The 22,876-nt window shown below is 35.0% G+C and overlaps 2 protein-coding genes and 1 long non-coding RNA gene across 3 annotated transcripts; 2 read left to right on the top strand and 1 right to left on the bottom strand.

The window, feature by feature from the left end:
* The first annotated feature begins 2,162 nt into the window (after nt 1–2,162).
* On the top strand, nt 2,163–3,635 carry LOC121174781 (uncharacterized). Its single transcript, XR_005891154.1, has 3 exons — nt 2,163–2,552; nt 2,646–3,261; nt 3,353–3,635. It is a non-coding gene; the product is annotated as an uncharacterized lncRNA (long non-coding RNA).
* Nucleotides 3,636–13,622: 9,987 nt separating this feature from the next.
* LOC100799915 (transport inhibitor response 1-like protein) lies at nt 13,623–16,462 on the bottom strand. The gene is made up of 3 exons (XM_003523732.5): nt 15,774–16,462; nt 15,195–15,696; nt 13,623–15,108 (listed from the first exon to the last, which is right to left on the bottom strand). Exons 1-3 carry the CDS (start codon nt 16,265–16,267, stop codon nt 14,353–14,355), a joined length of 1,752 nt encoding a protein of 583 aa, XP_003523780.1. The 5' UTR covers nt 16,268–16,462; the 3' UTR covers nt 13,623–14,352.
* Nucleotides 16,463–18,146: 1,684 nt separating this feature from the next.
* Nucleotides 18,147–22,547, top strand: LOC100794961 (GEM-like protein 1-like). The gene is given in 4 exon segments (NM_001255282.2): nt 18,147–18,581; nt 18,670–18,771; nt 18,916–19,190; nt 22,081–22,547. Coding segments are annotated over 4 exon segments (852 nt in total). The 5' UTR covers nt 18,147–18,280; the 3' UTR covers nt 22,255–22,547.
* Nucleotides 22,548–22,876: the final 329 nt, after the last annotated feature.

The raw sequence follows: 22,876 nt of genomic DNA, 5'->3' as shown, positions 1-22,876 counted from the left end.
GGTATTATTTGTGTTTTAAAAAATAATATGTATGATTGTATGGTGTTATGAAATAATTATAAATTTTAATAGTAAATATATGAATTTGGTAGTTGTTTATGTTTATTTTATTTCAATAAAAAATAGTCATATATTATTTAATTATGTAGTTGTTATTTTATTTATGAATTTTGTGTTTTAATTATGTAGTCATATATGCTATTATGAAATAGTTATAAATGGTGTTATTTTATTTCAATGAAAAATAGTCATATATTATTTAATTATGTAGTTGTTACTTTAATTTATGAATTTAGTGTTTTAATTATGTAGTCATATATGTTATTATGAAATAGTTATAAATGGTGTTATTTTATTTCAATGAAAAATAGTCATATATTATTTAATTATGTAGTTGTTATTTTATTTATGAATTTTGTGTTTTAATTATGTGGTCATATATGCTATTATGAAATAGTTTTAAATGGTGTTATTTTATTTCAATGAAAAATAGTCATATATTATTTGTAGTTATAAATTTTGTAGTTGTTTATGTTTATTTTAATAGTAAATATTGAATTTGACCAAAAAATGCATGTGTGTCAAAACTTGTAGATTTTGGTTAGAACTAGAGGGTTAGGTCGTGTCTTAGGCAAGGTTATAGGTAGAGCCCTGAGGAGAGAGGATCATCATCATTTAGATGATGTTCCCCGGCGACGAAGGCCTACAGCATCAGCACTTAGGCAACAGGAAGTTGCCCCTGTTGTTGAGGATGCTCTTGATGTGACTGAAGACGTACATGCACATGCTGAAAAAGCTGTTGATGATGCTGAGGGATTTCCAGGTGGTCCGCATGGCCCATCAGTGCTAATTGACTATGGTGACCACGTTGCGTATGGAATTGAGAGGTATTTAAAAATTTTAATTAAATTTATTTGTTAAGTATTTGTTATTATTTAAATTTGTCATAATTTTAATTACTATTTTTATAAGTTGTTGAATCATTTAATTTTTTTTGCAGGAACATCCTCAATTGAAGTTATTCTCCCATGGAAGGAATGTTCAGAAATTTGGGAGGCCTGCTCCTGAAATTGAAGGGCTAGTCGTTGCCACAAGATTAAGCCCTTTGATTGCATGTTCAGTGGACACTGGCGATCGGAGACTTATATCTGCTTTTGTGGAGAGGTGGCATAAGGAAACTAACAGTTTCCATCTTCCCATTGGAGAGCTAACCATCACCTTGGATGATGTGGTCTCTCTGCTTCATCTTCCTATTATAGGCGCTTTCCATAGCTTCGAGACTCTACATGTCGAAGAAGCGGTCTTGATGTTGGTAGAGTTACTTGAAGTCTCTGGAGAGGAAGTTAAAGTTAAGACAACACAACAGTGTTATCAAATAGTGGCCATGGCGAAAAAGTGTGCCAGAAATTTGAAAAAATGCCACCGAATAGTGGTGGCGTGGCAGGTTGGGTATGGTGGCACCATGGCGGCCATGGTGGCCATGGTGGAATAGCAGAAAAGGAGGAATAGCGGTTTTTTTTTTGTTTTTTGCGCGGTAGGTGTTGGGCTGACCCGACCCAACCTTACCCGAAATTGAAGTGCAAAAGCGTAGTGGGAGGACGCACAACACAAAACACAGAAGCACGACCTGCACGCACCACCCCACAACCAGCAGCGACTAGCGACGACGACCCCGCACCTGCACAACCCCGCGAAGGCGACGCACACCGGCACACGACCACCACCCCGCGAAGGTGACGCAGTACACACACGATCCCACATCTCGCACCTGCACAAACAGCGAACGTCGACGGCTTCAGTGTGCATTTTTGTTTTTTGTTTGTTTTCTTCTTTTTTTTGCTGCTTGACACCTGTTTTTGGTGTTTGTAGCTTTTTTTTTCGTTTTTCTATTTGACACCCATTTTTATTTTATTTTTCTATTTGACAACACGTTTTTTTTTCTTTGTTCAATCCTCTTTTAAATGGCACTTTGCACTTTGCACTTTGCATTATGTTTTTATCCTTTTCTTATTTTGAACTCTTTAATGAGTTTATTTGGTGTTGGTACTTGGTTATTGTATGAACTCATGAAACTTTTTTAACTTTTTTAGTTTTTTAACTTGGTTATTTATATATATATATATATATATATATATATCTTTTTTGTCCGCCATGACATCCGCCATTTTCCGCTACGCCATCCGTCATATTTTTATGGCAGATTTTTGGCTTTTCGCCATGAACCGCCATCCGCCATTAACAATATTGCAACAAAATGTCATAGGGCATACGTACGCCTATCGTGACTACGAGATATTTATCAGAGTAAATGTGAGGCTGGACATTGGACTGTTGCAGCTTGTGCCTATCTGTTGCATTTGTTAGGTTTGCACTCTTTTTGCTAACAAGAGTGCAACACATGTTCATATTGTTTTTTAGACGCTTTTCGAGACTTGAGTCAGAGTGGAAGCTACACAAGGGGAGTTGCCGCCCTAGTTCATATGTATGATCATTTGAATGATGCTTGGAAGAGCAGCAACCGATAGCTTGCTGGTTACATCACCCTATTATAGGTAATTATTGTCAATTATTGTAATTTAATTATTTTAAAAATGTTATTAATATGTTAATTTGACATTTATTTTATTTTGATCTAATCTTTGTAGTGTTGGATGTATGAGCATTTTCCCTCTGTTGCTGAGTCTTTAAGTGATCTTGACTATGATGAGATGTCACCACATGCCTACCGGTGGATTGCTACGAAGGTTTCTTTGAAGTCATTACCAGCATCGACATACTGAAAACGTCTAGATGGACTGACGATTGCTAATGTTTGTTGGATGCCTTACGGTGACCACTGTGTAGTGCACGATTTTGATTTGATTTCATGCTTTTTAGGTCATATAAGATGGGGTCCCGTTGTCATCAAACATCGACCAAAGAGGGTGGTGCGGCAATTTGGATATGTTCAAACCATTCCACCACAGACTAATGTTATCATTTGAAGATATTGACGACAGGTGGATGCATTTCTCTGACTATCTTGCAGCAGTGGAACAGATTTATGTTGTGCCAAGACAATGTGCATCAGATTACATGCAGTGGTTTTTCATGATTTCTCATCCATTCATGACACCGGCACAGCCTGCTGATCCGGCCAGACATCCACCTATGACGTAGGATGACACATATGTGGAGCCACATATCCCTAAGGTCCCAGTGGCACCAGCAGCAGCACCGGCACATGCCCCTTCTAATGTGGAGCAGCCTAGACATGCAGTGGTAAATAATGTTGCATTAATGTTCTATTAAATGTCATTTAGTTTAATTTTGAAATAATGTAATACTTTATCGGTTGTTTTCAATGTCATAGGAGGCTTGCCAAGCAATTGTAGAAAGGTTGGACCGTTTGTTCAACCCAAGGATAGTTACTACAGGCACAAAAATACACGAGATCATGAAAGATTGCTTAAGGATCGCTAGGGGTGTCATAGCAGAGGACAATGTTTATGTCAGGTCGCGACGAAGGCGATGCACGGATCAGCCATAGACGTCATTCATTTTATATTTTAATATTTGGACTATGTTTATAATTTTCTTGTATTTGACAACATTTTGGTTTTCCCAAACATTTTGTAAATGTTAACTTATTTTGGTTTATAATTTTTAGTCTATGTTTATGCCTCTAAATGTTAGGGTTAATGTTAACAAATTATTTTAAATTACGTAACCGTTAAACGTATCAGGTAACCCTAGTAATGACATCACAATAAATTCATAAGTTCTACACCTTAAACAATTAAGTTTAACGTAACAAAGCTACTAACAATTATGTGAATATGTAGCCTAACAATTATATATTAATGTAGAACATTACAAAGTCATTAGAAGCTAGATGTTCAGTCTTCAATTATGTCAACATAGTCTTTTTTCAACATCATCAAGTTTTTGTACTGATGCATTCTACTAACATATGGAGCCACTGCTTTGCCTGAGGATGACAATTCCTAGACCATAACAATGCTAGAGGCGGTAAAGGACAATGATATTTTAAATAAACCTGTTGTACATGCACAAACAATTTAACATTATTATAACACAAATGATTGCATAAATTTAAAAACAGGACTATCTTGAATCTACTTGAACAAAATGATTGTCATAGACATGATCAATACATATTATGCGATGCACAGAAGAATCTGTTGGTGGTTGACTTCTAAGAGGAAAGAACGTCATGCTTTGTTGTAGCGACAATGATACAAGGATTACATTATACCTTGATGCAATGACATATCTCATCTCGGTTATATCCATCCACTTATCCATAGTAACCTGAATCAAACAAATATACACATCACATTTATTTAAAGTTAATTCTTAAAAAAAAACATAAATTACATACCATGGATAACCCATCAACAAGTAGGGACATCCTTAATTCCTCAAATCTGTCTGTGCCACCAAAGAGCTTGATATAGTCATCTGACCATTTGTCAAGTTCTTTAAGCAAATGGTTGTGCACCAAGGACCAAGAATCTTCACCCATACCTAATAAAGTAGCAATCACATGATATCCACAGTTACCGTCAGCTTTGACATCCACAATGTTGTCAATGAAATCATGTATAAACGGATGAAATTGATCCAACATCGGTATGGTCCTTCTTGGAATGAGTTGGTCAGAAGATGATGCACTACACTTCACTAAAGAATTACTATTTTGCATAGAATGTAAAGCATCAACATACTCCCAGTAAGACGGATCACACTTTTTTTATCTTTGGTTTCTGTTCATGGGTTTCTTCTGTGCACCTTTAGTGTTGATATTTTCTGGAGGAGGACACATAGAGTTTTGATCAGGGTATGAAATTTCTCGAAGTTTATTCTTTAGAGTTACTTTACCACAAATATCAAGTTTCTCAAATCGCTTAGATATGGTTTCCATCTATTCCTTTATGGTCACTTGGGGCTCAGATAACCCTTGGTCTGAAAAACTTGATCTCCTCCAAAACATATGGATTGAATCTAGTGGGATGCTACCAAGAACATATTTAGATAGCTCACATGCACAAGGAAGATTGTGTGTAGTTCTCATGACACAACCACAACGAGAAGGATTCTTGCCAGCATAATGTACACGCTCATACTCAGCACCAATCTGATTTAAAGCATACCTTGAAACCATGCCAAGAAGCCTTTTGTGTAAGGTAACTTTAAAAATATGTCCAACCACATGTGTACTTGTTTCAAATGATGCTTTAATTTTAATGTGTTGCAGCATGATCATGTTGTTCATGGCATCCCAAACACTACATAAGTCTCCAAGGCTATTCTGTAATACTCTTTTTAAAGCTCAATGAGCATATTCAACCCTACATTTGAAATACACAAAAAACAATAAAGAAATACAATAATTAAAATCCATCAATTCATCAACCCTAATAGAAAAACTTGAACATTTTCATACCTGTTTGTTGTTGTCTTTCCTAAGTGCATCACCTTATTTGTCCAAGCTGTAACAAAATTTTCCTTGTGGGGGATTATTCATGTTTCGTTAACATAGTCAATAAACATTGGCCAGGGTGAACAAGCAATTTCAAACTTCTTAAGGCAGTCATCGAACTGATGTTCTGAAGGACAATCAACCAAACTTCCCCAGACATCCATCACATACTCCCAAGCATTTTTTTGACCAATTAGGGATTTATATTTTGTCTTGACATTCTTGTTGATGTGAAACCTGCACAACAAGTTTGTACACTCAGGGAATACAATTTTCATTGCATTCATCAATGTTAGGTCTCTGTTAGTCACAATAACTCCAGGGAGTGCATCACGTCTTAGAAAAAAACCTCGAAACCGTTCTAAAGCCCATACCACATTATTAACATGTTCACCCTCCAGATATGCAAAACCAGCAAAGAATGTCATCTTCGTTGGTGTCACACCAACAAAATCAAGTAGTGAGAGTCTGTACCTACTTGTTTTGTAGGTACTATCTATCAAAAATACCAAATTACATGCATTGCATAACTTCATTACATCAGGGTGACACCAAAAGATATCACATACCATATCTTCATCCTTTAATTTATGCCAATGAATATATTGATCTCGTTCAAGAAGCTTCATTAGATGTTGCATTTCAGTATCACTTCCTCTAATGGAAGAACGATATACACTTCTTGCATTGTATATTTGTTTGATTGTTGCAAAACTATTGACATTGTGCTCCTTCAACGTTGCAGAATGTTTCTTGGTTTGACCATTGACTTTGTCATATCAGCAATAATTGTCTTTTCATCCTTAGTCAATCGCCCAGCGTACGGATGTTCAACTAATGACTTCGTCAATTCATGATTATGACTCCCACACATCAACTTCACCATTTAACCTTGCCCTCCAACCACTGGTTTCCCACAAAGCTTGAACGGACACCCACATTTCCTACTCCCAATATCTTTTCTAACAAAATCTTTCTTCCTAGACCTATACTGACCACTCCTCTCACAACCAATTAACAAAAATGAAATCCTTCCTTTAATGTCAGTATTTGTGTCTAACCTCATAATCACCGCCACAAATCCATTTTCATGAGCAACTGATCGACCTTACTGCAAAACATCATCTTGGGTAGCAAACACCTATAACACAACCCACACAATTTTAGTCTTCAAAAGGACATTCATTTTATCAATTTAATAACAATAATGAAAATTATTACCTGAGAAGTATTGAGCGCATCCGAACAATCAACATGTTGTTCATTCACACCACATTCTTGTTCATTTTCATCATCCATAGCAACTTTTTCAGACATTATACTGTTATACATCCATTGATCTTCGTCCATCTTAATAACAAATTAAAAATCTTCACATGACAAACATACAACACCTAACCGCACTATACATATAATATCATACAAAACTCAACATAATCTTTTACTGCACACCATTTTTTAAACACTACAATTCATAACCATATATATTAAAAACCAAAAATCCTATATCAATCTACATACGAATTATTTCAAATACACATATAAATAAATATTTTTTTTTTACTAATTTACATACAAACATTTATAATTAAAAAAAATTAAAACTTTAAACAATTTTTACAAATTTCAAAATCTGTATACCATATGGATCAATTTGATCCATATAAACTTTACGGATCAATTTGATCTGTATGTTGAAATTAAACATACGGATCAACTCATTCACGGAAACCAGCAACACCAACTCGCGTACTTGGTGTACCTCCAACGACGAACCAACCACTGCAACAATCACCACCCACCAGTAACACTTTCACCTTCACTCAAGCGGTACCTCACTCAACGACAAAAACTAACAGAGCAGAAAGCGAAGCGCAAATGCCACAAACCAGTAAAAACAACTTAAAAAAGGAAGAAGAAGACGAAAGAGTAATTCTGGAATTACCAAAAAATGTTGGGTACACAAACAATAATGTTATCACCCTTTAAAAAGACGAGATTCTGTTTTTTTTTTTGGTCAACAATTCATTCATTGGAAAGTACCTCTCACTGAAGCCTTCTTAAAACGGGTGAATGTGCTGTATATCTGCTGTCTGCGTATATCCTCTATTCTATCTATCATCTATGCACTGATCTTCAGTGAACAAGATGCTCCTGTTGAAATATGATGGAGAAATACCATTAGTTTTTACTTTCTATTCAAGATAAGTCACCTTTCTTTTCATTTTTTTTTTATCATGAGTGGAATGCCTCATTAAATTCATGTTTCATGTTTTGATATATGTTTATAAAATTGATTTTAGATTAACGTGGTTTTATAAAACTGATTTAAGTAAACGTGAGTTTAAACTAACATGATTTTTGTTTGAATTATAGATATTAGAAAATTGATTTTTATTGAAAATATTGCATGAAAATCTATATTTTAGATGTATGATTATCAAAATAGGTTTTAATATTCGTATATAATTTTTCAGACATTTTTTTGTATTGGAAATAATTATATTGATATTGATATATTCATTAATAATTTAAAAAATAAATAGCTAGAGATTTACAATATTTTTTACAATAAAATTAATAATTACAATATTTACATAATAATTAGCTTTTGAACTAAAATACACAACTTTGAGAAAAGCTTACAAATTAAATTAGCTTATTTATCAAATATAAAGTAGTGACAATAAATAAATTTTAAAATATTTTCTTTATTTAATAAAATGTATCATCTTTCTTATCCAAATAACATAGCTAAAGATCGAAGGAAAGAGATCTGGACTGGAAAATTGTGAATAAAAAATGGGATGAAAGTCATAAAACTCGAAGTTAACAGTTAATAATAAACAGAAGAATAGTAATGGTTTGAAAGTAGAGAAGATAAGACATTGATGACTAGTAATTTGCTACATAAACAATATTTTTTGGTGGACTTTTGGGGATTAATTCAATTAGAGTGACTAGTAAATATGAGAAAATAATATATAAAAAAGTTAACTTCTAATTGAATCCATGTTCGAGGGTGAAACTCACATTTTAAATTCAATTCCAAACTTCTATAGCATATTTGGTTTCAATGTTTAAATGTGATTTTAAAAAGCTAATAATTATAACTTCCATATCTCATATGTAATTCTTTCATTCTTAACGAATTTTCAAATACACTACTCATCACAAGAATAATTGCATTTGAAGAATTCAAGACTCAAGTTTGATGAGTACAAACGTGCAACCAAACACACCCAAATATTATATTTGCATCGATTCGGTTAAGTTCGATCATACTAAAATGGGCTCCACCATGAATTTAAAACTTGCAAACTTTTCTTGCTTCCACTCCTGCTTCTTTTGACCGAGTTGAAGCTGACAGTCTGACAGTCACGCTGCTTTATTTTGATTTAAACAAAAGTGACCCTGAGTCCTGACCGAAGATGCCACCTTCTCTCAGAAAGAAAGATTCAATGAGTGCTTGCTCTATCTTAATGTATGTTTTTGTTAAACGCACAGGGACTATTGTTACATCCATGCCTGTGTAGAAATTTTGGAATATCTTGGCTAGAATTATTATTAAGACTAGTGTATGAACGTAAAAAAGAATGAGAGAATTGTTTTTTTAAAAGAGAAATATAAAAGTTGAAGTTTGTTAAATAAATAGAAAATAAATAAACAGTTACTTAACTATGGAAATGAACAATAGTAATTAACAAGTATGGGATTGTCTCTATTTCACATTGTTCTAACGGCTCCTTCACAGTTATAACTTATCAACTAATGTTGTATTCTTGTTAACTTCATATTTATTTGTTAAAACTATTTTCCTCTTTTAATAATGCATTTTTTGTCTTCTTTTAACTATTTTATGTATTGTACATATTCAATATAACAAACGGGCTTTATTAAAAACATGAGAAAAAGGAGCAATTGAGACAATTAATAATGCGTTCCAATATAATAATAATAAGTAAGAAGAATTTGAGGCGTAAGATAATTGCCTTAGGAGATAATTTCTGGCCGTGGCCCTGGTTACATGTCAATATGTCACGCTTGAAAGACAGATGCTAAGATGTTGAGATGGGACGGAGTTAGAATTAGAGTTGAGTTCTGATGATTCTAAAGGAGAAATTATTGTGATAGTCTTTTCTTTACCACTTTTTCACATATGCAACTAAAGAAAAGGTTTTAATGGGATTTGAAGTTCTGTTCTAGATATTCCACAAGTGGGGGAGGCTGTTTGATCAAACTAATGGGTTATTAGCATTGGCAGATAACTGGTCTGTGGTTCTGTTTGAAGGGAAATTTAACAAAACATGACATCAACATCAAGCCTATGACTGTGAGCAACCATCTACATGCCAATTTTAGAGTAGGGGACCGACCCACCACCTCCAAGTAGGATTCTCAGCTGTACTTAATTTTAAATCATCATTAAATTATTTATTTATAAATTTTGTTGTTCACGGTTAATATATAAGATATATAAGTAAAAAGATAATTAATGTTACATAAAAATTAAAATAACAATTATTTTACACAAATTTTTTTTCTTACACTAATTATAATAAAATGGAGGAAGTAATATCATTTCTTAAGGGTTAAGGATGTACTAATATGTGTATCTTCTATTTTGTGTATCTCTAATTACTAACTAGTATGTACTAATTTGTGTATGTACAGTTAAATTATCAACTTAGGAGATCCAGTTCCTTAATACACTGTGAGAAAGAGGGAAGACTAAAGGTAAATGGAAAAGAAAGATGTTTTGACCCCGTTTATTCCCAAAAAAAAAAAAGGTCTTGTGCATCATTGTTCAAACGCTATTTGCATTCTAGTTGTGTATAGGAATGGACAAAGATAATGAAGGAGGGAATAATGCTACTTTCTTTTTTGAAAACCTTTTCTTCAATGGTTATCTGTATTATGATTAACCTTTGAAGGGACTAAAATCTGCAACTTATCTAAAGAGACTCTGACAATCTGACTTGACTGCTTGTCCTGAGTGATTTACTGATTCATTGAGAGGAGGCCCTTTAATATTAGTGCATGTTTCATGCCTTCAATTGGGGACATATATTTTAATGATGCTGAGAGGGTTCTTCTTCCTTTGTTATGAACCCTGGATTTCTGCCAAACTAAAAGCACATTGGGCCTTTCAAAAGAAAGTCTCCAATAACCAGTTCTTATTCTTCATTTTTAGACATTTGATATGGCAGTCTAAGCAAACTGAATATTTTTGGAGGCATTAATGATTTAAATAATACTGAAGTTCAGTAATTCTCTAATTTTCTACTTTCTAGTTGAGCATATTATTTATTACTCCATGTGATACATTTAAATAAGACCATTCATGTAAAAATGACGTGATAGACTCCTAACAAAATGATATTCTCACTCGACATGACATACACTTGTTTGAGATATATACACAAGTGAAATCTCTTAGCATCCTGTTCTTATGCAGATGTTATAGAGCAAAGTTAGACAAATTTTTTGCAACGAATGGAAAAATCAATATATCATATGTTATATAAAGTAACACTATATAGTTTATATAATAAAATTGTGAATTTGGAAATAAACGTTGTACCTACACATAGGTCTGCAATGTTAGTATACAGGATATTATTGAAATCAGCAATTGCCGTCCGTCTACATGAAAATTCAACCTACTTTCCTTCAAGCCACTGCTCTGATCATGGTCTCTAACATATAAAATGGGAGACGGGTTCAGTTAGGAAAAATCAAAAGATCAATCCAGAAATTGGTGCTCGAAAAGAATGCGTCACTAACAAGTTAATTCCAGATGAACAACAATAGTGGAGGAGGAGCTTAATACAATGGTAATAGCATAGCACACTGCATTATACTTTAGTGGTTGACCCGTGCTTAGATCAACATGAAATGTGCTTAACTGACCAAATTTGTGGAAAACCAAAAAACCCTTTTGTGGCTCCACCGACCATTTCCTAACATTTCCTTTCCCTACCAAGACACCGACACCAGCCACGGCCAATGTCACTCACTTGCCTTGCAGTTATTGGCTTCCTTGTTTGATATTTTGTACGCGTACACCATTATTGTATCAACTATGATATCATTATTTGATCAAATGCATGATTATAAAATATCTTAATATGCACAAAGCTATAAATAATGTAACTCAATCCATCACCGTACACACGGCCCACACACTTTAATGATCACGCTGTGTGGCCACACCCAGATGGGTCCTCACCAATCAGCCCAAAGAACTTCAACTTTTTAGCATTGCAACAACTCATTATAATTATTACTATCATTTGTTATGATCATCGTTTATGCGTGCTTAGCAAACAGTATAATGCATGTGCTAACCATATCAGGTTGCGTGTTTATACATTATTCTTTCCATTTAGATCATGTAATTTTGATGAAATTCTTTTTATTGAAAAAGTGATGGAATGGTCTGCAGGCTGCCAAAGAGTATCTAAGATACTATAGGAGTTGTTTAATAAATATTATTTTAATATAACCATGTGATTTTGAATCGTTTAAAATTAAAAAGAAAAAATTGTTTATATAAATAATCATTGCCCATAAATTATTTAACTTTATATTAAATATCAAAGAAAAAAAATAAAATATTTATAAGTTAAATAACTTATTATTAAAAATATATATTAGAAAAAAAATTAATTAAATTACTTAAAATTAAAGTGACATAATTAATTTGCTTATATAAATATAATTAGAGATGCTCTAGTCATACCATAATTACTAATCAGTAGAGTCATTAAAAGCATTTGACGGCTATATGAGTGAAACAAGTGTTAAGGTGAAAGAGGACCGTTCCGACCCGTCTAAGGTCATACCAATTTCCTTTCTTCTCTCATCTTTCTTTCTTCTCTCATCTTTCTTTCTTCTTTTTCTCCACCACTTTTCTTATAGGATCAAGATAGTGATGGTTACTCGCAAGAAAATAACTCGTGCTATGATTAGTTGTGCCTCCATTTACGTTTACATCATGTCAAACAGACAAACACTAAAAATTTGGTAAATGTCATGTCCCGTGCTTTCCTTCTAGAATTTGCTTGTAAACTAAAGTAGACAAAAAAAATGTTACTGTTGCGATAAATTCTTTTGTTTATTTTGCTCCAGTAGTTTTTATATGTTTTTAACTTTTTGCATAATTACTAAAAAAAAGTTTATAAAATAAATTTAACTTTTAAAAAATTACATATAAAATAGTTATAATTAATATCATCCAAATAACACTCATTCACTTTTCCCACATAGGTACTTAAAAGTCAATTTTATATAATTAGCATTTGAAATCATTTAAAAATGCTTATTGAAATACATGTTGAGGCAAACGGAAAATCACTTTTCACATATATATACTCGAACATAAACAAACTCATTTTTTAATCTGTACAAAAAAAATCATTTTTTAAGTAAATTAATTTTAGAAAATCAAGATTATCAAAATTTATCCATACACATGCAAATACACACGGAAAAGGGTAATTACAATATGAAGGGACTTTTCCCGCCATATTACAATATGGATGGATATGCCTAATAATGAGAACTGAATGTTTCATTTATTACCGCGCAAGCTTCTTATCCTCAGGAACGTAATCCGAGTCATTGAAGGTGAGGATCAGACTAAAAAAGGAAGTGGGTAAATAGCTAAAATTGCAAAGGGGTCAGTTTTATGTGAGAACATTGGCATTTGGCCATGGTCCACTTGGCGCAACAGAAAATGGTTAGACAAGAAAGAAAACCGAAACTTTGCTCCCCCATCACTTGTTTCATTTGCACAGTCAGATCCCACTTTGATGTTTAGTTTTCTTTTACCATTCTTGCATTATGCCATATTGAATATCAACAAAGCAGAATGAAATATTTCTTTCCTAATTATGAGAGTGCGAGATAGAAGCCATCAAATTATTGGCTCCCTCATACCATGAGGAATTGATTTAGAATGCGACTAATAAAGTCCGGTTCTCTGCATAAACCAGATACACTGGAAGACACACAAGTACCTGAATAAAATAGAATATCATACACATAATCAATGGGCGTTCACACTCAATTGATCATTCTGCATTCAGAAAATGAAATGCATAGACACAGCCCCAGTAAGTAAGTTCATATATGGTCCATGCATATTCTGGCATTTATTAAACCACGTAACAATTGCTAACTAAAAATAAATTCAAAAGTCTGGAGCTACAGAAACACACATCAGAGAAAACAATAAGGGGAGCGCATATTCGCTTATATCAGTCTGGTGATAGGATTCTCACCACCTACAGCTTAAACTAACTATCATCCGAGTCAGCATACACAGACTAAGTCCTTAAAAAAGCGAATGCTTTCCCTTTTCTACTGGTACGGTAAACCATCATCATCTATTTGACCAAGGAGACAAATAATGCTTATTAACAAATCCTCAAAGCAGCTTCAGCAATCTCTACCTTCCTCAATATGGTAGGTCTTCATGATAAAACGAATAAAAAAGAGGACATAAATTTTAATAATGGTGATACAACATTGGATGGCCTGATACGATAACTACAGGAATTCTTATCATCTGCATCATTCTCAGCACACCCTCTCCCGTTGCTATTCCCCAAGTTCTCTCCCATGAACAAGAATGCAGAATTTGAAATGCTTTGCCACATAATAGAATCTATGGCCTGCCATCACAACAGTGTTGGCCAAGAACAGCAGAGTTGTTAGCTCAACTTTTTTTGACATTGACAGTACAAATAATGATGAATCTTGTGGCAGGTTAGGTTTATTTAAGAATCCCTGCTCTATAATTTCACTCAGCAGCCCCCATAACAAGGGAAAAAGCCATAAACTTGTTGAGTTTGAAAGAATCAGCAAAGGATGGTAACAACTTTTGGAGCATCATCCCGTGGCCTGTCCAGAGACCGATACATGTACAGAATCTCAATATCATCGGCTTTGTCCTCTTCACTATTAATGACTTCCAACACCAGATGGGGCAGCATTCGTGCGACTTCCCGGCAAGCTTGGCGCGTCAACTTACATGAGGACATCCAGAGGAACCTCATGTTGTAAAAATGATGCAAGCCAGAACGTAAAGCTCCATCCCCAAATGGACTGTCTCTGATTTCAAGCTTCTGCAGATTAGGACATCCTTCAAGAACATATTGGAGTCCCAGATCAGTGTCTCCAGCAAAGGCAACTGACAGCGTCCTAATCAACTTCCCATACGTCCCAATGTAGTTAAAAGCCCGATCAGTCAGCAAACCAGACACAGCAAGCCGAGTGAGCTTCTTGCAGTTCATAACAATGGCACCAAAACCCTCATCCATGGGTTCTAGCGTCTCTGGGTCTGGCCTATACCGCCCAATTATACACAACCGAAACACCACAAGATCCGGGCAGTTGTTCGACATGGCTACCACGGCAGCATTCGTCATCCTCTGGCAGAAAAACAGAATCGACTGCAGTTTCCTACAACCTCGAGAAATCGCCTCAAACCCCACCTCAGACACGGGACCTTCTATCTCCTCCCGGGTATTGACAGGGAAAACCCGAAGCTCACGCAAATCCTTGCAAGTCTCAGCCACTGCTTGAAGCCCTTCATCGCATATGGTATCTAGGACCTGCACAACACCAAGACACTACTTTAATTCCTAATTTCTAATTCCCAATTCAATCCATACAACAAACCAAACAAGACAAAAGATACCCAAAACGTCTGCAGCTTATGACAGTGACGTATGACCGATATGAGCTGATCCGCACTGATATCAGCATAGCTGAAATTCAAGGATATGAGATTGGCACAAGCTGGATAAATAGCAGGGAGATAATCCGGCCAAATCTCTCTGAACCCAGACAAACAAACCAACGATTTACAAGCCGCGAACGCAGACGCGAAATCCAGTTCCTGATCCAGCTCCGAAGCACTGAACGAACCAGTTCCCAGATGCGTCAACTGCGGCGCACGATGCATCAAGCGATGCAGCTGAGACATGGAAACATAACGATTCAGCCTGAGCTTCCTCAAAGAGGGGGACCGGGCCACGAGCCTCTCCAAAGCCTCCAAGTTAATTGGACACTCCACGCAGTCAAAAACAAGAGACTCCAAATATGTCTGAGCGTCAATCTCCGGAAAACACGATATCCAATCCAATTCCTCGTCGCCAACCTCCACCACGCATTCCACTAGTTCAAGCACTCTCAGCAATCTGTAAGTATTGGAGATCCCACATTGATCAGTAATAAATAAATACTAACTTTTTTTTTTAGTAAGATTAGTAAGAACCTGCAGTTGGAGGCGAGGGCGGCGAGAGCGGTGGTGCCGAAGCCTTCGCAGCACGTGAGAAGGAGGTCTTGGAAGGAGGGGAGGGAGTGGGAGAGGAGGGTGAGGTCGTGGTCGGTGAGGGACATGCGTTTGAGGTGGAGTTTGTTGAGGGAGGAGTGGTAAGATTGGGAGAGTGCGGTGACCCAGGGGGTGAAGTGGGCCCCCCAGTTCAGGGGCATGAGGTCGAAGTCGGCGAAGCGTGGCTTGCCCTTGATGGTCACGGACCGGACGCGGGGGAATCGGCCGGTGGCGCGGCGGGGGGACACGGCGTAGCAGTTTCCGATGAAGAGCTCGGTGCGGGTGAGGGCCTCGGCGCGGTACCAGGACTTGCAGACCAGTGAGGCGGCGTTGCGGTCGCGCCGGGAGGTGAGGAAGTGGAGCACGCTTTCCAGGACGTTCTCCAGGACCTGGTCCGGCAGAGGGGAGAGGGTTCGACCGTCGTCGATTTGGTTCATCTTTGGCTTCAGAGATAGAGAAAATGAGAGACTGAGGAAGGAGGAGCAAGAGTCGCCTCTGCTTTGCTGTCTCTGTCTCTCTCCACTCACTTCTCCTCTCCCTCCTTATTTACCTCCATTGCTTTTTCTTACAACCCTGTCTGCATTTTTTTTCTTTTTTCTTCTAGATTTTTCTTAACTCTCACTTTATTCCTTAGTAAAATATATAATTAGTAATGTTTATTTTATTTTTATTTATGGCATAAATTTCTTCTATGAAATGTAATATTGATTGGAAAAATAATAATAAAATTTCATTTTTAAATATTTAACATAATTATATATTTAAATTATATTATTGATTAAGTAGACACACTCCTAAGATCAATTCACACAAATTGATCTTAGAAGTATACGTTAGGTTAGGAGTGTACCTTAGGTTGAATTTGTTAAAATTTATTATCCAAACTAATTAAAAGACAGAGTTTTGGGTATTTTTTGTATGAGTAGGGCAATTAACAGAAACAAAAACAAAAGAGGCTAAGAAGCCCTAACAAAAAGAGTCTAAGATTCGGCTAATTTTAAAATGCTCTTCTAGTTTCGTAATGATCATTTTAGGGTGGATTATGGAGTGCACAATATAATTTTTGACCTCCTATTGCAAGTTGTCAAATTATGATTATTATAATATATATTTGTAGTTTTTATGTTATTTTTTACTATTAAAAACCAAAAGGCGTAGGAGAATTTTCTACTAACTACAGTTCTGAACCTAGCTAATTGTTTGAGAGATTCGATGTAATGCATATTTGTTTTTCAGTTGTAAATAAAAGTTTTAAGTTAAATGAAATTTACAAAAACATTAAGATCCTTCTTTTTATAAAATTGAATTTGTTGACCATTAAATTTACTTTGACATTCTTATATCATATTTTGAACTGAAATCCAGACATGCATCTAATACCTAATCTGTTTTCATCTATTTGTGGTTTCAACTTTCTACCATGAAAATATGTCACGTCTTTTTCTTTTCCTTTCTCATGAGTCATGACCCTGAACTCTTTTACTATTATTGTTTCATTCCTTGTAATGTGTCCTTTTTACCTTCAAAGTAAAAAAAATTAGTACTACTATATAGTCTCAAGATTGATTCATTTTGAATAAAGGCTGAATTACGTAGAATAAAACTCATGTAAATTTGGTCTAAAAATAATGACATACATAGAAGGAAAAACATCAAAGAAACCTTTAGCAAATTAGTTCATATTTCCCAACAGTTTCACATTGTGATGGCCCAATTCATTTGTTATGTTTCTTATTTTAGTAAGAAATCGTTATGGCCCAATTCATTTGTTAGCAAAACTGTACGTGTTATGATTAGTCGACGTCCGTCTGCTAACAGCGATTTGCCTTCATAGATGAAAAGTAAAAGTGTAAAACCATTTTGTGTTTAAAAATTTCAAATTTATAGAGCTTCTAATTACTCTTCTGTTATTTAAAAGAAGGCTTAAATATCTTTCTACTTCTTATAGCTTAGTTTTTTTTTTATTATTCAAAGCGTTACCTAAAGTATTTTAAGGACTAAAAATAAAAAAAAATACTAAATTACAAGGACAAAAATATATTTAAATCTTAAAAAAATTACTAGAGAAATAACCAAAGTTTCTGCTAGTAGAAATCATGTTCAAAATGTATACAGACCCTTATAATATTGGGCCTATTTTTATCAGAGGCCCGCTAATCATCACAAGTTGGTCCAATGGGTAGAGAGAAGAAGTCCATTAGTGTTAGTTTGGAAAAGTGAAAGTGAAGCAAGACCAAAAACAAGCTCAAAAAAACACGGCCAGACACAACACAACGGGTAGATCCAGAAAGAGCGTTGAAAGTTGAAACCTTGAACCTTTTGAATCAGTTGGACGGTTTTGCAGAAATTGACGTTTCAAATTTCAATTGAAGTAGCACGCACGTTTCATCATCCACTCGCAATCGCGATCACCCGTTGCCGATCCCGAAGCAGAGAAAACCTAAGCCAACATGAGTGGCGACGCCCCAACCCAAACCCAAACCCAAGCCACCGACACCAAACCAGAAGAAACCCACACCCACACCCAAACCATCACTACCAAACCGGAAGAATCTCATTCTCAATCTCAGTCTCAGCCTCAGCCTCACACTGCCGATTATGCTCCATACCCTAAACTGGACCCCACCGATGTTGCGCCACCACTCAACACTGAATCTCGCGCTCCCATTTCCGAAGATGCTGCCACTACTATGCCCAAAGACTCCAATCCCTATGTCACTCCTGCGCCAGTTCCTGCTTCTTCTACCAAGAGTAATTCATTTACTCTCTCTCTCTTTTCCTTCTTTCTGATTTTATTATTTACTACTGCCTCTAACTTGTGGGTGTTCTTTTTGCGCAGCTACTTTAGATTCCGTGAAAGACGTTCTCGGGAAATGGGGGAAGAAAGCCGCCGAGGCCACCAAGAAGGCCGAGGATCTCGCCGGCAACATGTGGCAGCACTGTATGTATTCATTTCCTCTGTTTTTTTTTTTTTTTATCTGTGGGAATCAAAGACAGATATAGGGATTCACAACAATTCACGCACTCTTCTCAACGGTTGATTATTTACTTGTATATATTATTTATTTAATTTTGCATGGAGCAGTGAAAACGGGACCGAGTTTTGCGGATGCTGCTGTGGGGAGGATTGCTCAGGGGACTAAAGTACTTGCAGAAGGAGGGTATGAGAAGATCTTTAGGCAAACATTTGAGACAGTTCCAGAGGAGCAGCTTCTGAAAACTTATGCATGCTACTTGTCTACCTCGGCTGGACCTGTGATGGGTGTCTTATATTTGTCAACGGCAAAGCTGGCATTTTGTAGTGATAACCCTCTTTCTTACCAAGTGGGTGGTGACCAGACTCAATGGAGCTATTATAAGGTATAACTTATTGGCCTCTAATACAAGATATGATACACATTTGCTGATTTGATGTGTGATTATGCGAATGGCTTCATTTTCTATGATTATCTTCTAACAGTAGATTTTTATTGTTACTTTTTAAAAATTGGATTCAGGTGATAGAATTGCATGTGTTTCTAAGAGAATGCAAAATTTTATTTAGAGATGGTCAATTTACTAGCTTGATTGGTCAGGTCCGAAGTTCAGTTATGTTGCATTTCTTGGAACTAAGGATTATCTTTAGTAGTGGTGGTCTTTCATGCTTACTGATCCTGTTTGAAATTTTAAATCCAGACTCTACGTGTGTGATACATAAATTCTTCTAATTTTTTGGGTTTTAAGGATGCGGAGAGTGGAATTAATTAAAGATGGTTACATATTTGCTTGTCTTTATTCATATTTGTACATTCCAATTCCTGAATTCTGATATTATTCAAAGAATGAGGTTTTGTAATGTGCTTTTTTATAAACTATATGTTGGTAATTCAGAATAAATATTTTCTTCAGATTGGGGTTAGCGATTATAATTATATAGTTTGGCACTCTACTTTTGAACTCTTGTCCAGGATGATGATGATGATGATCGAGTAGTTCAGTTGCTGTGTGCTCTGTTGTTAGTCTGTTTGTCAGGACACAATTTGGTTGGCTTTAAACTGTGTGCTGGTTTGTATAGCAAATTAGTATTAGATGTAGGATGCTAACCAAGAATACTTCTCTTAAGCCAGTTACTTCAAACCTCAAACTGGATAAGCTTAAAGGACAAGACAAGAAATGTAAATATTATTAGTTAGGCAAAGGGTGAGTAGTTTAAACTTAAAAAAAGTAACTTTAAAATAAGCGCTTTTTAAGAAGGTGCTTTATCTAACAAGTAGATAGGATTTTCTTCTTAAATAAGAAGAAAATTACTTATGTTAAGTAAAAACAGTTTAGACAAACACACAAAGAAAACAAAAAAAAATTGCTTATTCTATTAAAATAAGCATTTTCTTAACAAATAAGTTGAAACAAACCAGCCCAAAGTCTAATTGTTAATCATTTAAGGTTTAAATTACTTAAATTACTCCCTCCGATCCTTTTTACAAGACTCAATTAATTAATTCACTGAGATTAAAGAAATTAGTTAGTTTTGTTAGTAACATTAAATTTGTCCTAAAGTTTCCCTTAGATTAATGAGGCACACTCTTTTCTTCTTTTTTTTTAATACTTTTGTTAGTTTAATTATTTTAATCTCTTATCATTATTATATTTATTGCTTTAATTTTTATTGGCTATGTATGCAAATAGTCAAAGTAAAATTTCCAACAAGCTTTTCAAACAAGACAAAGTTAGACTCCCATAGAGCTTAAGACATTAATGTATTCCATTCATTATTTACTGAACTTAAACTTATGACTCATAATTAAGGATGCTTTTGTGAAAAAATTAATGCACAAGGCACTCTAGATTGGTTCTTATAAAAAGGACCAAAGGGAATATTTATAACCCAAAAATAATAAAACCTAATAAAATATAAAATATTCATTTCTTAAAAGATAAAATTTGAATAATATAATAATTATTAACTAGACTCCTCCGTAGGGGTGGAAATAGGTTTTATTTAAATAGACCAAGCCTAAAATTCAAGGCAAGTAAAAGCTTTAGCCTAGCTTGTTACCTATCCTTATTTCTAGGCTTGGCTTAACCTATTTGAAAGTTTTGCTTGGCCTATTAGCCTATTTAAAGATGTATTTCATATTATTCTTTTATTTAGAAGACAATTATGTTGGGGCCTAGCATGCCTAACAACCCTTGATGCAATATTAATGGTTTTCTCTATTAAATGTTTTTTTCAATTTTCACTCACATATGCAAATATGTTCTCCCATGATCCTCCACGATGATGAAGAGCCTAATTTATGTATTCTTTCTCCCAAATCCCTTTGTAAAGATGGAATCATAAACAACATTAGGTATAAAGATGTATGCAGAGGCACAACAAAGTCACTTTATTCCTAGCAATAAACAACATTAGGTATAAAGATGTATGCAGAGGCACAACAGAGTCACTTTATTCCTAGCAATGCAATGTTGAGATGCTCTTTCCCAGTTTTTTAGACATTATCATTTCCCAATGAATAACCCCTAAAAACAGATGCATTGATGGTCAAACCACACAATAACAATAAAAAGCAGAAAAATAACAATAGAAATTGAAATTGTATTAATAGATAAGAAGAACAGTTACATTACAAGGGCACTGGCTGTTAGACTCCAACTAAGGGGGCTTAGCCTCTCATAGCCATGAGAGGCTTTATACTTCGGAGGCTAATGAAAGAAAGGGTTGGATGACTAGTAATAAGAAAAGGGGGAATGGCTAAGGAAAGAGGGTTTCCCCAAGGGAGAGGTTCATGCGTTGGATTTTTGCACTGGAGAGCTCTAAGACTTGGTATGTCTTTTCCTTTTGCATCCTACTCCCTTTTGATAGGCATGAGGTAACTTACTTTTCACGCTAATTTCGACTGAACGTGCATCTGCGTGCTAAGCCTGACCTGCGTGCTGAGCAAGATTTCACGGTAAGCATAGAACTGCCTGTTAAGCGAGAGTTGCGCACTGAGCCTGGATTGCGTGTTGAGCGAGTTGTCCAATTCTTCCAACTCTTCTTCAATTCTTTTTCTTCCACATTTTTCGTCAATTTCCCTCTAAGACACTTCATTTCTTCTTCTTTTGACTTCTGCTAATAAAAAATTGCACAAATGTTAATTTCTTCATTATTTCATAAAAAACACTAATAAAGTGAAGAAATCATTATCATTAGCCAGACTATTAATTTAGTTCAGATTTCGCAGTTATTAATATATATATTCTTAATATGTTTTTTCCCATGCATTAGGTGGTCATTCCATTGCACCAGCTGAGAGCTGTAAACGCATCAACAAGCAGAACCAACCAATCTGAAAAGTATATACAGATTATCTCTGTTGACAACCATGAATTTTGGTTTATGGGCTTTGTGCACTATGACAGCGCTGTTAAAAATATTCAAGGAGCATTGCAGCCTCATTGACACACAAGGGATTTAAAAACACCATGTATTGTTTATACCAAAGATGAGGTTTGTGTTGATAAATTATCCATCCGTCACAGAAACATTTAAGTGTTTTATCTTTATATGGTTAGTCCGCTAGTGTAGTTGGTGGAGCTGTTATAGTATTAAAATGGAAACTCATTCAGTGTTTATCATATATTTGTTTTATCTTTGTTGCTTTCTGAAAGCGAGGGTCCATTGATTTGTTGTAAGTTGAATGGATATATAAACGGTGGATTTACTTTTAAATATATTAAATATCTCCTTCTTTATATCTTTAAGTTGGGTGATTTAACTATTTAACTTTAAAACGTTAATAGATTGAGGGAATCCTTTAACTCTTGTTTCCGTTACTAGCGAATGATTTTAAAAGAATTGGCGGGTTCATTCTTTATCTCATTCAAATTATTATTCATCTAATGCCAAGAACGTTGTTGATTATTAGAGTGTAAACGGATTAGATTCAATTCGTGAATTTATCTAATCCAATTCAATTAGATTTTTATGAGTTGGATTGAGACATTGTATTGAATTATTTTGGTTTTAATCTAATGAATATGATTAAAATTGGAAGACATTAGTTATTTTTCTTCTATTCCCA

The sequence above is a fragment of the Glycine max genome, chromosome 4 (assembly GCF_000004515.6).
Source record: "Glycine max cultivar Williams 82 chromosome 4, Glycine_max_v4.0, whole genome shotgun sequence".
NCBI lineage: Eukaryota > Viridiplantae > Streptophyta > Magnoliopsida > Fabales > Fabaceae > Glycine > Glycine max.
The sequence above is the reverse complement of the archived record's forward strand: the minus strand, read 5'-3'. Positions and strand labels throughout refer to the sequence as shown.